Genomic DNA, 18061 nt, shown 5'->3' on the forward strand with positions numbered 1-18061 from the left:
TAACCTCCATCTACAGACAAGAGTACATAACTCTGTCAAGGTTTTTGACAGAATTATGGCCCTTTTTTGACTTAGAAAGTGTATTGAGCTTGGTTAAGTTTTTTGTACCACCTCACTTTATTTCAAAACCATTGGAGGTATTGCTTTGAAACTGACCATACTTGTTTACCATCACGACCTTCATCAACAGACAAGAGGACATAACTCTGTCAAGGTTTTTGACAGAATTATGCCCCTTTTTGACTTAGAAAATACATTGAATATGGGTAAAATCCACTTATTGCCTTAACCCTTTGAGATATTGCTTTGAAACTTTTAATGCTATTTCACATCATTACCCCCATCTGTACGCAAGAGAAGGTAACTCTGTCAAGGATTTGTTTTAAAAATTAAGGCCTTTTATCGACTTAGAATCTTGGTTAAGTTTTTAGTACCAGTCCACTTTTTGACTGAACTGTTTGAGATATTAATTTGAAAGTTGGAATACTTGTTTACAATCATGATTCCCAAACATGTCCAGGAGAAGGTAATTCTGTCAAAGATTTTATTTGAATTATGGCCCTTAACTGTCAATGTTTTGTATTATAGGCAAGCACTAAAAAACTTAAAAAATCTAAAAAAATTCATTCCTATCCACTTGTTCACTTTACCATAAATTATGTCATATAAACATTGCTGTAATATTCAAGGGTATCAAACAACTAGTTCACTTTAAAAATACAGAGATTCTTGTATTGCCTTTTACTGCAAAAACTTTTTTTATTGGCAAGCAATAAAAAAGTCGAGCGCGCTGTCTTACGGACAGCTCTTGTTAAAGAGCTTATCACTGGCAGAAAGTAGAGTTGAATGTGAAATTATTTGTCATAAAAGAAGCAAAATGTAAACTGTGTAAGCTGTGTGAGCCTTGAAACAAATTGGTAATAATTGGGTCATAAATGTGCCCTATCCTGTGGAGCTTTTCAGTTTAACTAGATAGGTAATTTATATAGGTCTTCTTAGACTTTCTGTTCCAATTCATATGTGAATACATTTTAAATTCAAGGGCATGAAATGTCATGGCTTTTTCAAAAAGGACAGTTTTGTGGGTTCTTGAATTTGTGGATTGTCAGTGCAAAAAAAGCAAATTATTGTTATAAACATTGTTGTACAGAAGATGAAATAAATTTTTTGTTAGATCTTACATTCATAGAGTAACCTATCCACAAAAACTAGTGCCCCACAAAGAATACAGATTTTGCAGTAACTGATTTTCAGTTTTCTATTCTTTCTTTCAGTTGGACAAGGAGGAGGAAGATTCTGAAGATGAAGAAGATGATGATCCTGATTTCTACCAACTTGCTCACATGCCCATATAAGGAAATACCAACTGGATTATATGGCCATATAAGGAAATTTCAGCTAAAGTTTATGACCATATAAGGAAATACCAAGTGGATTTTATGCCCATATAAGGAAATTTCAACTTAAGTTTATGACCATTTAAGGAAAAACCAAGTGGATTTTATGCATGCCCATATAAGGAAATACCAATTGAATTTTATGCCCATATAAGGAAATACCAGGAGGATTTCAAGCCCATATTATGAAATTTATTTTGTATGAAATGTGGTATGCAGGTGCTCTTTGTGCCCATATTAATGAGATACCAACTGTATTATCTTTTATGATAATGGAAATACCAACCATATAAGGAAATACTAACTGGATTATGTGCCAGAATGTTGAAATATCAACTTTGCTCATTTGCTGATAAAAGGAATTACCTAGTGTGATAATTCATATAGAAGGGAGATGTCTTCATATGCAGTTTGATGAAAAATAACTCATGTAATCATTGGAATTTATACCAACTTCACTTTGAGATGACAGTTGTTTTATATGCATAGAAAAAGAAATTTCAACTGGATTATATGTCTGTGTAAGGAAAAAGGAATTAGATTTTGAATTATCGGCTGGATCATATAATACATTCATATAAGAAAAAAACAGTTTGATTATATGCCTATGAAAGGAAATACCAACAGGATTATATGCCTGTTTAAGGAACTACCAACTGGCTTATATGCCTGTTAATGGAACTACCAACTGGATTATATGCCTGTTAAAGAAAATACCAAAAGGATTATATGCCTGTTTAAGGAACTACCAACTGGCTTATATGCCTGTTAAAGGAACTACCAACTGGATTATATGCCTGTTAAAGGAACTACCAACTGGATTATATGCCTGTTTAAGGAACTACCAACTGGCTTATATGCCTGTTTAAGGAACTACCAACTGGATTATATGCCTGTTAAAGGAACTACCAACTGGATTATATGCCTATGGAAGGAAATATGAACTGGGTTATATGCCTGTTTAAGGAAATATGAACTGGATTGTATACCTTGTGTAGAAAATACCAACTAGATTATATACCTGTTGGAGGAAGTACCAACTGTGTTATATGCCTGTGTATGGACTGTATGCCCAAATATTGCTGTGTATTTATATGGCTCCGTCTGGAAATACCATATAATATAGTTTGTGTTTTATATTATATTGAGTTATATGTTTTAATATTCCTTCACTTACTAAGGTATATGTGTGTGTAAAAACCAACTTCCAGGGGGAATTTCTACAAACAAGGTGGTAATCACAAAATAGGAGAAGAAAAAGTATATTTTATTGGATATAGTGATACAGTTATGAAATATGTTAATTTTTCCTATGCAAGAACATATTAACCAATTGCACCCATTTTAAGGAAATATTGCATAGTTTATATACAACTGTAAAGGTATTGGAAAAAAAAGGAAAGAACCCTGAAATTATATTGTGTGTGTGTATGAGTGAGGAATTTATTCAAGAAAAATAAAAGATATTTTACAGAACTTGGATAATATTGGAAAACAGTTACAGAACTTGGATAATATTGGAAAACAGGTTTATTTTTTCATTGACAAATTTTTATCGGTTAGTTTTATTGGCTGGTCCATAACCAGTCAATTTTTATTGTCAGTCAATTTTTATTGGCTGTTGCGTAACCAGTCTGCTGATATCAGCAACCATTAAATATCGTTCTTTTGCAGGAATTATTCAGGGTAGAAAATAGAAATATCATAGTTTTAAGTTCAATAATAGATTAAACCAGTGAAAATAGTTTAAAATTAGGATTTGTTTGTCTTGTTGTTTGTTTTTTTTAATGGTAGAAAAGGTGAATATATTGTAATCCATTTAACAAGTGCCAATTTTATGCGGGGTAATGTGAGAAAGAAATGTGCTGTTGAAGACATTCTTGAAAGACATGTTGGTTTGCTTATTAAACATTTTGTAAAATTACAAATGAAAAAGATACAAAAAAGGAGATTGTTATATTTGTATGAGAAGTGTAAAAATAAATTATATTTTAAATGTTAAAATACAGCAAACCAACATTTTTTTAAAGGACTGTCTTGAAACTTAAGATTTACATCCAGAATTGTGCCAAGGCATTGATGTCTCTTTTTACAAATGTTGCTCTGGTAACCAACTGTTTCAACATGTTTATTATGCTAGTTTGTTAATTTTTTGGTGCAACTTGACCTTTGACCTATTTAAGATGTATTTGACCTTTGACCTATCTTAGATGTATATATATTAATTTATTTACACTGCTGCTGTCCTGCAACAGATAAATAAAATGTAAAATAAAGTTTTATTATTTACACAATTGAAATTTACATATAAATCGGCTTTACACAAAGTGATAGCATGTTTATGCATTGCATAATTTTTGTCATTGCATATTTGTAAATAATTACACATTATGCTTTTTTATGTAGAAATATCCAAATACAAATGTATACAGAACATTCCCGAAAAGAAGAAAAAAAATGACACTATTTATAGAAAACTTGACTGGTTTGCAATTTGTACAAAACTGGATGGAGAACAATTTCAATTTTTTAGACATATTTCATGATAATTTGCAAACCAGTCTCATTTTTTTTTTTTTATTGACTGGAACTATAATATTAGTCTTAATTAAATTAAGGCTTGGCTGATTAAATAGATGGAAGCCCTCATCCCAACCTTAAAAACATTTTATGGTGAACTTACCAGTTTAGTTACTGTTATTTTTTTCCAATAATGAATGTTTAAAAAAAACAAAGTTTGAGTGATTAAAAATGCATTTAAGATGGACAATTTATCAGTTATTACTTTTTGTTTAGAAAATGAGATCTGATTTACAAGTGCTGGTTTACTTGAATGAAGGTTCTTTATTGTGACATAACTTATTTATTATGAGACATTATTAGAAAAAATAACACTTATACTAAATCATAGATTGTTTTAAAAGAATAATTTTGTGTAACGTAAATATTACTCTATTACTTTCTTGAACCTTCAAATTACTTGTTGCCAAGATAATGGTATTGTTTTAAACTGTGCATTGTTGTTGTTTTTAACAATCTTAGTGTTCGGTGTTGATATATAAATAAGCTATTTGATATTGAAATAATCTGTGAATAAAAGCGTTATATTTGCTCAATATAAATAGCTCTCTGCATATTTTTAAAATTCAAATATTTTTTTGTCTTAGTGTGTTGATAGCAATTGAAGGAGATATTTTTATAGACTAGCCCATAATGCATTTGATCAGTGTTGAAGAGTGTTGAAAATGATAAATTATGATTAATAATGCTTTTATAATAATTCTGATTATTCCATTGAACTTTTGGTCAGAAAATATGAAAATGCCTTGTAGGAGGGTAAGCCAAAGAAATGTCTATCATATGAGAAGGTATACAGGTTATAAGTGGGTGTATGCTTTAAAGTGAGAATTTGTTTTTAAACATATGCAACTTACATATAAATATGTCTTTATAAACATGAATCCTGCCAGGGACTTTGGATTCTTTTATGTAAGGAAGCTATCCAGCTAGCTTACGGAACGTCGATGGTTCTACACAAGTGCCTGCTGGTGCTTAAACTAATGCACGGAAGGGCACTTGAGGTCTTCCTGCACCAGTAGAGCTGGAACATTGCCATCATGACCTATACAGTGTTGGTGTGCCATAAAACCCAACGCAAAATAAATGTCTTTAAAGTGTGTTTCTCTTATAAGCGAGTAAGTCTTTATAAGTAGTTGTGAGATATGAGTAAGATTTATAAAGGAGTTGATCATGCAAACAATCAAAATGAAAATTTGAGGACAGAAATGTTTTTATTTTACACTTAGCTAGCTGGCAGCAACATATTATATCCATGCAATCAGTGCAGACCAATATTAGCTGGTAAATATGTGCCATTGATTCATGGTCTGCACTGTTTGCTTTTTAGTCCAGTACATATTTTGAAAAATTTCCCTTAACAAAATATGAATGGTTTAGTCCAGATTGAAAGATGGGCAAGTTCATTTAAGATATTTAGGGTTACAGAGGTTAATTTTCTCATAAAAAATTGACATTATATAATAATTATAATAATATCTACATTTTTAGCGATATATACAAATCAAATGCATTATGGGCCTTTAATATAATTATGTAAAAAAAAAAATTGTATGTTTTATTTCTATGAAATATGGTATGTCTCCAAAGATGTGGCACTGTTTAGCTTTATCTCAGAAATCTACATATTTTATGTCTCTGTGCATTTAGTATGAGTTTTTATTTAATGTTATACATGTATTTAGGGAAAATTATTGCTAAGGGCGAACTGTTTTGTTTTTTCTTGGGGTTTATTTATTGACATCCCCTGATTAATTTGTGTAAAACAAAAATTTGTGTAAAAACTAAAATTTGTGTAAAACTGAAATTTGTGTAAAACAAAAATTTGTGTTAATATTTTAATTATTTATATTCTTTGAAAAAAAATCCATAGATTTATTTGTGTAGTTATCTATAGTGAATCCTTTACTGAATGATGCTGATAATTATTTGATGTTAAGTTTAAAGGGAGATAACTTATTCATTGAAAAAATACAACTTGTTAATCCAGAATTTTTACATTTATTTTTAAAGAGAATTGTGATCAAGGAATGTTTATTGTTATTCAAACAACATATCTTTAATAATCCAGAAATAGTCCATGTTATTATGTTAATTGTTCTTATTTTTTTAGTTAATTTTTAAAGTGGATTGGTCTGTAACAGAGGGCCTGTAAATACAATAAATAACTACATTGATAAAGTTATTTGGTGGGATATATAGCTTTAGCTATGACTAAGAAATGAACTTTTTAGGTGCAATAATTTTTGGTGTAATTTTTAAATTGGCTGTCTACACAGCACAGTATCGACTTTCCTTTAAAATAAATATTGCAGTGTGTAAAAGATAATATTTGGGTTAGTAAAGATGTTGTTTTGGGGTAAGTAAATATAAAAATGGGGTAATAAAAGGTGATTTATAGTTATTGAAAGTGTTATTTCTGGAAAAGGGAAATAATATTTAGGTAAATCTTGATTATTATTTGTCTTTTTGATAAAAAGTAAGAATGGTATTTTTGTTAAGTTTCAGGTAAAAATATTGTATTTTATTTGGACCCCCTTGGGTCAAGGTCACTGTTACTAAAAATAGAAAAATGGTTTCTGGACAATATCTAGAGTTAGGAATGAGATATTTTAAGGCATACTTAAATATGTATTGGCTAGAGTGTACTATGAGTTTGTGATAACGAATAATTTAGGTAAAATATTTATGTATTTTTTTATTACTAAGGAATATAAAAGTAATAAATGTGTGTGTTCAAGAAACCATACTCTATTTATTATGTTTATTAATTCAGGGTTTTAATTGTGCTAAAATTTAAATTTACTGGGTAATATTTGTATAGACTAGTTTTCAAAAGGATGATATTTTCCACATTAGTTCCGTATTGGAACACCTATTGGTTATACATATAAGAATTGTTGGTTTTCTCTGTTTGGTAAAGGCAATAGTTGTCTAGCTATTGGGTAAAAATAGAACAGAAATTTTTAGTTTTATTGTTGGGAAAAAAAATGAATTTTTTTGTCTTTCTATTGGGTAAAAAAAAGAAAAATGATGGTCTCACTTATCATATAAATAGGAAAATAACGGGTTTTCTATTTGTAAAACCTAGGACTTCATTTAGAAATAGTAAATTTTTGTCTTACTATTGGGTAAACATAGGAAATTTTTGGTTTTATGATTGGTTAAAATCAGTAAATTTTTATCTTACTTTTGGTAAAAATAGTAAAATTTGGTCTTACTTTTGGGTAAAAATAGTAAATTTTGATATTACTATTGGGTAAAAATTGTAAATTTTGGTCTTACTTTTGGGTAAAAATAGTAAATTTTGGTCTTACTATTGGGTAAGAATAGTAAATTTTGGTCTTACTATTGGGTAAGAATAGTAAATTTTGGTCTTACTATTGGGTAAGAATAGTAAATTTTGGTCTTACTATTGGGTAAGAGTAGTAAATTTTGGTCTTACTATTGGGTAAGAGTAGTAAATTTTGGTCTTACTATTGGGTAAGAATAGTAAATTTTGGTCTTACTATTGGGTAAGAGTAGTAAATTTTGGTCTTACTATTGGGTAGAAATAGAAATTTATGAGAGTATGATACTGGGTAAAAGAATAGAAGCATAATGAATTTTAGGGTAATGTTTGTATTGAACTGGCATAGTCAAAAAAAGGATTCTTAATCAGGGTGTACTAGTATTAGGTGTAAAGTAATTGCACTGAATCAAAAGAAATAAAAATGTCTCCTGTAACTGTAAATTGTATACTTTACAAATTATTTATTATTTTGAATTTAAATTATGGGAGTTATGTTGATGAACATCACTGAATTTGTATTCTATGAAGAAAATAACATAGAAATAATTTTTGTATTTATTAAATTGACCAAACCATTTTCATTGTTAGGACATGTATATAGTTTTATTTATTCACGGTCATTTTATATTTATGCTGCTAGTTTTGTGTAATAAAAAAGTTGTTTTTATGTTTACAACAAGTGTGCTACATTATATTATTCACTTTCAAGTTGCTTAATTCTTATCTATTGTTTGTTCCATGTTTGTCTTGTATAAAATTGGGATTGTAACTTTTTGGACACAAAAAAAGGGAGTAGAAATGAACCATGATTTTAGCATATATGGTTGAAATTGTTTTTATATAGAAATCCTAAATAGGAGTGTAAAATTATTTTGAGCATCTCTGTTATTGATTAAGCCTTCCACTGCTGAAACTAAAAGTGACTAGCCTTAGTTGAAACATATTTAGTTTTGCTCGAGCGCGAAATAAGTTCTTGCAACTTATGTTAATCACTTTTGAGTCAGTTTCCTGAAATTAACCTGGAACTAACCAGAACTGGTGTCATAAGAGGAAACATTGTGGTGACCTAAGTAGAGCTCGAACCCATGATCCTTGGGTTGAGAGCGAGACACCTTAACTGCTAGGCCACCCATCTTCTCCCTGACTAGCCAATAATGTGCCATCAGTGTAGAACCAGGTCAGCATGCACATCCATGTTGTCAGTCACTTGTGGAGAAAAATGCTGGCTAGCCATCCAGTAGTGATGGTAAATCGGATCATCCGCGAAGATATGTCTAAAAAATGTGTTTAAAATCTGCATTAAAAAAACATAACAAAGAGTGTAAAGGTCATGTGTTTCTCAAGTTTCAGGCTGTCAAATGACATGCTCTCAAAATAAAAATTTAGAACAACTTTACTGTCCCTACAGACTTCTTAAAGTATTTTTCGTATTTCGTTTTGTGCCAAAAAGTTACAATTCCACAATCCATTGTTTTTGTCACATTTTTATGTCATCTTTTGAAAAATAATCCAGAGACTTTTGTTGACACAAATATTATCCACTTAATAATCCAGATGTTACCAAACTTTACATCATTTTGTTTTTTATCTCAACTTTTCTCCATATTTTTTTATTATATCATTTTATCCATACCAAAACTGTGTTTTTGTTTTTTAGAAAATGAATATTTTATTTAAAATGTTTTATTATTAAAAAGAAACCGATGTTTGAACTGTGTTTCCTCGTTGTGTTTTCCTGCACTATATATAAATTCTAGACTCCTCTCCAGGATAAAATTAACTCAAAGTTGCATTGAGGGGAAAGAAAGAAAATTGCAGACAAGAAGTTGATTACTCCCTTTTGATACTTTCTTGTGCTTGAAATACAAAATATTTTTCTCTTGAAAGTTTTGTAGTTAATTTATATGTTGCACTATCTGTGTGAGCAATTTTTGTTTCTGTTTCATTTAAATGCGCATTAAGTTTCAGAAATCAAACATATATTTTAATAGTTTTTCTCCATTAGAATGTAAAAACATGTGTTTCATAATGTTTGTATAATGGATTTAGAATGCATTATAGGCTTATTACTGGAATAAAAAATCACTAAATGTGAAAAATTGCACAAAACATAGCAAAACATAATTAAAGTTGTATGTTAACTCTCAAACAAAATACTAATTAGCTAGAACTGTACCATTTGCAACAAAGAAAAGATGGTTCAGCTATGCAGCAAATCAGTACTGTGTCAGAAATTATAAAGGGGAACCAAAAATAGAAAAGTTTTTGAGGTGATTTTGAGACTTAATGTGCCTTTAAACATTAGTTTGTGTTTACACTAAACTTTATCTAAATGTATTGATTTATGTTGCATTGATTTTGTCATTTTTTGTCTTTTAACGACTTTGTGTGTAGATATTTCTCCTCTGAAAATTGAAAAAGGACGCCATGTCGCAATTTTCAAATATTATATATATTAGGTATAAACTGGAGTATGTGCCATTTAATATTATAAATGTTGCTCAAATATAAATATCCTATTACATTATGTGTAATTTTTTAATTTCTTGTAACATCCATTGATTTTGGATTAGAAAATGTAAAGTTTTTACTCATTTTTGGTCTCTTTTTGTGTGTCCAGTCTTGATTTTTAGCTCGGCTTTTTTGTACAAAAATCTAATTGTTATACATGGCCTCTTATTGCTAGTCCCAAATTATAGAGGTTTAAAAGATGATAGTTTTTCGTCATCGTAAATTTCTTCCACAGTGGAGACGGGAAACAAACATTTTTTTACCTGAAATGCTGAAAATGCTTTAAAAACATTGTATGAATATAGATTATATGCTATTTTTAGATTTGATGCTATTTTTATATTTGATTGCTATTTTTAGAATTGAAGAGGCTACTTAAAAGGAGTGGGTAAGCTGTTAAATAGCTATTGATGATATTTTGTTTTCCATCAAATTAATGACATCAAAATAACTGTTAATTCTTAATCTGCTGGTACCAAAAGATTATTAGCCTTGGGCCACCATAATAGAGCCAGGCCAGCCTGTGTATCCTTGTAGTCTGACCAGTCTCCATATTGTTGGCTGACCATTTGCAAAAATTTTTATCTTTATATGCCTTAAATTGATAATGTGAGTTATCAAAATGGGAGCTTGACAAGTGCATTCAAGAATTATGGCAGGTTATGAGTTAATATATTGACATGCTAGTAACAATAAAAACATGTGTATACCATCAATGTTAAGTTCAGTCAAAATTCCCAGGAACTTCTCGCTGTTCTTAATCATAAAGTCATGAAAAGCTTGCATTATTTTAGGGCTATTATTTTTCGAGGATAAAAATATTGGCCATTCTTTTTGCTTAGCCAGTATGAGTACTGTTCTTTTTTGGTTTTTTGATTCTTAAATTTCTTAAAATCACAGCAAAAATCGAAAGTTTAAGTAGGTGGCAAATTTAGCGGAATGAAGGTTAATTTGTTGGTTTTTTTTGCCACACTGATGTCAGAAATCACGTTGAGGTTCTATAGTATGATAATTGTACATGTTCAGTTGACAAGTCTCAATTTTTTCAATGATTATATATGTTTCTCATTGATTTGGGCTTATCAGTAAAATGCTTTTTTTTCTTTATTCTGATATTATTTGTAAGTACTTTGGACTAGTGTAAGACATTAATAGATTTGTGACAATACATATGTATATTTACATGTCATATCAAATTCCTAGGTGTTTTTTAAATCTTAATTATATAATTGTGTATGTTGTCTTTTTTTCCTTTTACTTAGATTATTATGTTACTTTTTTTCTCTATTTTTACTTGCAGGAAATACGGTTTGTTGTCACATAGGCTTGTTATAACATAGGGCATAAAAATTGTATATTGATTTAAGTTGTTTTAAACATTATAAGGAGCTTTTTTATATATACATGTAAATGAATAAAAAATCTTAAGTTTTTTTTTCAGTTTTCGAGATACAGATCTATTTTTAGAAAGTCAATTAATCTTTATCCTGCTCATGTTTACATAAGGCCCCTTATTGTATAAAACAGGATAATGTTTGCATAAGGTCCCATATTGTATAATATAGGATAATGTTAGCATAAGGTCCCATATTGTATAATACAGGATAATGTTAGCATAAAAGTCCCTCATTGTATAATACAGGATAATGTTAGCATAAGGTCCTTTATTGTATAATATAGGATAATGTTAGCATAAGGTCCCATATTGTATAATATAGGATAATGTGAGCATAAGATCCCTTATTGTATAATACAGGATAATGTTAGCATAAGGTCCCATATTGTATAATATCGGATAATGTGAGCATAAAAGTCCCTCATTGTATAATATAGGATAATGTTAGCATAAAAGTCCCTCATTGTATAATATAGGATAATGTTAGCATAAGGTCCCATATTGTATAATATAGGATAATGTTAGCATAAAAGTCCCTCATTGTATAATATAGGATAATGTTAGCATAAAAGTCCCTCATTGTATAATAATATTGGGAAAAAAGTTTAGTCACTCAATGATTAATGTAACAGAAATTGTTTACACAAGATAACAAGATAGGCAAATATAAACATCTTATGTAATATTTACTTGATCATCATCATGTTAAGATGTGTTGTAATGTAACATGCAAATAATTCACGTTTTTGTCCAAGGAATGTTACTGAAATAAGCAAAAAGTCTTTATGATATCTGCAATATTTTGGTGAAACAATGTTTGAATTTTACCTTGTACTTTTAATAACATTAAGTGTAATAACATGAACATAGCATATTCACATGTGTAATAACATGTATTCACATGTGTAATAACAAAAAAAATTAAAGTCACATGTGTAATAACATAATTTCAGAATGTCACATGTGTAATAACATAATTTCAGAATGTCACATGTGTAATAACATAATTTCAGAATGTCACATGTGTAATAACATAATTTTAGAATATATACACATGTGTAATAACATAATTTTAGAATATATACACATGTGTAATAACATAATTTTAGAATGTATTTACATGTGTAATAACATAATTTTAGAATGTATTTACATGTGTAATAACATAATTTTAAAATATTTTCACATGTGTAATAACATAATTGTATAATGTTACTGCTTCTTATACCATGGTTATTTAAATGTTTTCCATCCTAATAACTTAAATATACATGTAACCTGTTATTACATATTAACATAATGTTTACATGTATATAAATGATATAGCCATATGTTAAAACATAAAATAACATGATCTTTTTTAAACGTGTTAGCTATTTGTAATAACATAATTATAAGTTATTATATAACCTTTACTTTGCTGGAACCAAAAATGATTTGCCTTAAGTTTAAACATATATATTTAAGCTCGATTGCAAAACAGGTACTTGCAACTTACATTAATCACTTGCGAGTAATCACATGCGAGTCCGCTTCCTGGAACCAACCTGTACCAGTATTATATGAAGAAACATGGTCGTAACCCAGGTAGGGCTCAAACCCATGATCCCTATGTTGAGAGCCAGACTTGATTTGCCTTTGCCACCAGTAAATAACCAAACGCAATACTGTAGACTGGCTACCTTTAAATTTTCTTCTTGATATCGCCAAAATTGATAATGGACATAGTCCAACAATTTAGAAAAAATGGAAGTTGGACAAGTTTAGTTAAGATAAATAACAGGTTAAAAGTTGCACATGTAAAAACCCAAACAAAAAGACATCATGTTTTGTTGCATAGTTCATGTTATTTTCACTTTTCAGAACACAATAACATTATTTGTAACATGTTGGCTTTTTGTAATAACATGATTATTATAATATATTTACGCATGTAATTCCAATATAATAAACTTGTGTTTACATGTGTAATAACATAAATATGACATGTTTACCACATGCAATAACATGCTTTAAGTGTGTAATAACATATTTATAACATGTTCACACATGTAATAACATAATATATTGCATATTTACAATGCAATAACACCCATATTGTACATTTATTTTTCTGTCTGCTGTGATACAACAATGGTAATCCGTTATTTTATGATGCATTGTTACTCCGATAATAAAAACTGTACAAAGTTCATCTTGTTGTTGTTATTTTTGTTGTTGCCCATTGGATAATGGCATGGTTGCATGGTTTTGACGTCACACACGCCAAAGATCACATGACGACTCTTCCAGCCTTATAAGTAGAGGAAGACAACGGATGCCCCTCAATGCATTTTTTAAGCCCAAGCGGTCTTGGGGACATATATTTAAATATTTCACATGAAGATGAAGAATATAATATATACATGTACGTTAGGCTTTCTGTTTTCTTTTCACCCACTTAAGGTCGGTTAGTTGATAATGATAAGAGCGTGTTAGAGGCTTGTTACCTGAAGAAAGTAGCGCTAAATGTATTTGTCTTAAAAGTAACAAAATGTATTATGTAAACAAAGAAGTATTTTGACTTCCATATTCCATACAAAATACTAAATCACTATAACTGTACTAGTTGCCAAAAGCAACAGAAGAAAAAGATGAAAGCATTTTATGGGGACATTATGTGCCTTTAAGTAGGGTTTTAATGATTTTGTGAATGCGCCATTTTCCTTTAATCACGGACTTTAATTGACAATCCGTGCTTTAATATACAAACATTTTTTTTTTCTTTCAGGTAATTTTAGAAGTATTTTTTTTAAATTCATTCAATAATTTTGTAAAGGATAGACCAATATAAACATGTATATAGATTTATACAGAGTGCCAATATGGCGCGATGTCACTACGCACTGTCGTGTGTCGACCATTAAACACAATGGACGTCACGACATTTATTATAAATGGCACGACAAGGACACCGTACGTTTAAGGTTATGTACCATTGGCACCGCTAATGATGGAACAAGGAATCGAATCTGCGACCCATGTCTTATCATTAACCTATGATAATATAACGGAGACATGGATGCCTTTATAAGTTTCATGATAGCCTATCTTTTGCCTCACTCAGTTGCTCTCAAAATTACGACATTATTTTGAGGGATTATAAGGTTGTCTGCAACAGTTTTCGAAAATACGTTGTTTTTTTTTAACCAAGCATTGCGTGAAAGACAATGCAATGATAACAGCAACATTTTTTAGCGAAATAGAGCACCGACTTATGATATATTCGTTATCAATATCACGGTCGACGTGAAAAACGTGCAGTTTTATAACCTAGCATGCACAAAATAACGTTCATTTCCCCCAAAGACATGTAGGAAGCAAGGCGAATTTTTTTAATTCATCTTCCCAGATATGGAGCACTCAATTGCCCATCTCTATCTCCGCAGTTATAACAAACACTTTCACAATTCGTACTTAACTGAAAACCAATATATTCTGATTTTTTTCCCAGATAAATAAAATAAAATATACAAATATGTGTTTATGATTTTTACAGATGTCATTGTTGCATGACATCGATCTTATTTAGAAGAATGCCATGAAATGGGACAATGCCCTCTGGGCTTATATCCCTTGTCCCTTTGGAAAGTGGTATGTGCAGAACCATAGAACCATAATAATTCAAAAATTTGTTGAAGAGGGAACACGTTGTAATGATATGTACAACACCTCGGCAATTATTCATAGTCATTATCCTAAGTTTAACGGAAACGACCGAGAAGGTCCGATTTAGTGTAGTGCTGAATAGCGTTCACTATAGTCTTTAAGTAAGGATAGCTTAGCTATTCCCACTCCAAAATACCGGACAGTGACATCTCAAATATATGTCATAAAAACATACTTCTTTTTTCAACTAGTTAAGAATGGGATACCATTGTTACAAGGGTTTACATAGGTTTGTATCACTAGTCATGACGGTGTAAAAAAAGGGAACATACGAGGGGTTATCCAAAAATTCCTGGACTTTTGAAATATCTCTTGAAAGTCAACGTGTATTGTAATGAAATTTTATCAGCGTACATTGTAGAATATTATCAATACATTTTGAAAGGAACAGTAAATTGTACCAATAAATAATGATTTTATATGACTTTTAAATAAGCACATACACGGCACCCGGCGCACGGTAGAAAATCGGAGTAAGTCATCGTATATTTCTTGCTAAAAAAACTATAAAATTAAGGAAGAAAACCCACTGAACATCGCATGTTTCTTCTAAGATGTCATTTTAGTAATTCTGTAAAATAATGGACGTCATTTCCGTTTATTTTTGTTGATATCGCTAGAAACGCCAGACGCCTTTTTGTTTACAACGGAAAAGTGACGGACACGCGGTAATTAGAAAATGGCGCGATCTTAATACGATCATAAATTTTTGTTGTAATTTGGGAATGGCACCTACAAAAACATTGATAAAAATCAGCAGACGAACAGAGAAAAGAAAATTTCATGATCATTAGTGTTAAAGTGACATAAGAAATTTAGTGATGGACATTACTTTGAGAAGCAGTAACCGTCATTGACTGCGTAACGTTGAAGCACAAGTTGTACGTTAATATTATGACGTTGACGTCAATAACTTTTTGGAGTGCGCCGCTGTCGCCGACATGGGTTAATGTAAAATTAAATATTGTTGTAATATAAGAAGCTACCCACGTGAATTTTTCTGTGTTTATTTTGTTATTTATTCTTCTAAGCAGTGTAAGAATTTCAAATTAATATCTCAAATATATTTTACGCAACAAAGAAAGTCCACGAATTTTTGGATAACCCCTCGTATGCCTAAAAGACGTCGTTGTCCATTCACTGAACGTGAAGATGGGATACCCTTTCATCATTAACGTATTGTATAGTATCCCAGTAAACATTTGAATTTAGGAAATAAAGGTATTTCCATCGGCCCATTCCAGAAGAAATCATAAAGTCATTGTTCAAAACACCAGACCTCGTTCGCCATATATAGCCTTAAAATAGGCATTTTAAAAGTAACGTCGTTTTTTTTAACAGTTGATTGGGAAAAATATGCTACAAGGCTCCGCACAGCGAGCTAAACGTATTCCCACCAGCCAGGCCTTGTGGTGGGCAAGGCTACAGTTTTTGACTGTTGCTTGTCAAAAAAGAAGAAGAACTATTACTTTTATCAGTTACATTGTAAAATAACAGCCCCTAGCATAATATCTTCATACGGCCTGGCATATTCGGTGCACGGAGATCAACAATGGAGTTGCGGCGGTGATGATCGTGGTGGTAGCTTATCTACATTTCTGATTGGATCAAATATAAGTTGCCCATTCGATGTTTTGTGTGCAGAACGCTCGGACCAAATTGGTCTAATGTATGATCGGCATGAACATTTTATTTAGATAATGGCTAACAGTGATGATAGACTAGCAGCCAATCAGACTTTACATTCTCTTCATGTCAAATAGAATTTTGAAAGTTATTACTGAAATGTGGAAGCCACACAAGACATTTAACTTTTGGTTTTGGCAGAGATGTAGATAACATCTATGTTATTTATGTACGGATTTTTGGTGTTACTTCAAATCAAATTAATATTGTGTTTATAAGATAATAGTAAAACGAATAATATTTTTAAACAATTGAATTTGTACTAATGTTATATTATAGTATACCACCAGTAATTTAGAACTGAGGGGTCTAGTTCGAACTTTTGTTCATCATTGATACTCACGGGGTGGAACCCCATATGGATCTCAAAATTGAGCATCGGTAAAAATATATGTGAATTTCCGCTGCTCCAGATGTGTGTCTTAACTCGATGTGAAGGAGAAAAAAATGTCAAACACATGGTAAGTTTTATACATTTTAAACACTTAAATAAAAAAATTCAAAGATTAAAAAAAAACCCGAAATGTACTTCTACGTTCCTGGCTTTTCTCTATACAGACGGAAATTAAGAGAAAAAAGTGCGTATTGCTCTCGTTTTCTACGGCAAGGGTACATATTTTGACTGATGCTTGTCAAACTAAAACTTGTTAAAAAATCATTCTTAGCATATTTATCTTTCATAGGGCCTTTCAGTGGAGTTGTTGTTGTGGTGGTTATGGTGGTAGTTAACTATCTGGATTATGGCAGTTCACCATAGCACAGTTCTGACACAGTTCTCACTCAGGACGGCTAGATCTCAAATTTTACACCAGAGGGAGGTAACTCAATATTGAGATTTACAAGCGGGATTAGTTTCCCTTGATTTGAAATGAAATTTTGTTTTTCCAAGGCTAAGTTGGAAAAAACATTTTGGTTCCTGTCTCCTTACCAACATGTGCACCTGTTTGCGCTCTTTAATTGTTGAATTTCAATTTTTACAGAGTGCATTTTCAAACTTTTTATCATATTAGTTCATTATATCTCCTTGAACCGTAAAAAAAAACCTTCGAATATACATACTTTCACTGAAAACCAGATTCTGGCTCACTGGTGACACAAAATCCAGGCAGAATCATCAAAATGGAAAGAAAACACTTTGAATCACCTAATCGTACTTTCAAAGAGTTAAAAACAATCAAAACAATAAAATAATTGTTCAAAATAATGCGCAAAGGTCAAAAGCTAACAGGAACCAAACCGACTTTTTCCATTGGTCTAGCAATATACAAAATTTCATTTCAAAACAAGGGATACTAATCTGACTTTCCTAATAAAAAATGGACTATGTGACAGTTACATTCCTTTGACCATATACTAACGTTTCGGCCGTTTCCGTCATTAATCGGGGTACAATCGTTTCCGGCATACATCGGCAAAGGATCATCGTCGCCGGTAATTGGAAAACAAACTCGAGCTAAAACTATTTTGTTTTTAAAGATGTTATGTAATAATCTG

At 30.7% G+C, this 18061-nt stretch overlaps 1 protein-coding gene across 9 annotated transcripts in view; it reads left to right on the top strand.

Moving 5' to 3' along the window:
• LOC132722342 (anion exchange protein 2-like) overlaps positions 1–13365 on the top strand; it is a 171909-nt gene extending 158544 nt beyond the window's left edge. For all 9 annotated transcript variants that reach the window (XM_060706827.1, XM_060706828.1, XM_060706829.1 and 6 more), the window contains one exon: positions 1275–13365. In XM_060706827.1, the coding sequence (XP_060562810.1) occupies positions 1275–1355 (81 nt within the window). In that variant the 3' untranslated portion in view covers positions 1356–13365. The remainder of the gene's footprint in view (positions 1–1274) is intronic.
• The last annotated feature ends 4696 nt before the right edge of the window (positions 13366–18061 follow it).

Source organism: Ruditapes philippinarum, unplaced genomic scaffold, assembly GCF_026571515.1.
Source record: "Ruditapes philippinarum isolate M1 unplaced genomic scaffold, ASM2657151v2 ctg335_1_1_1_1, whole genome shotgun sequence".
NCBI classification, from domain to species: domain Eukaryota; kingdom Metazoa; phylum Mollusca; class Bivalvia; order Venerida; family Veneridae; genus Ruditapes; species Ruditapes philippinarum.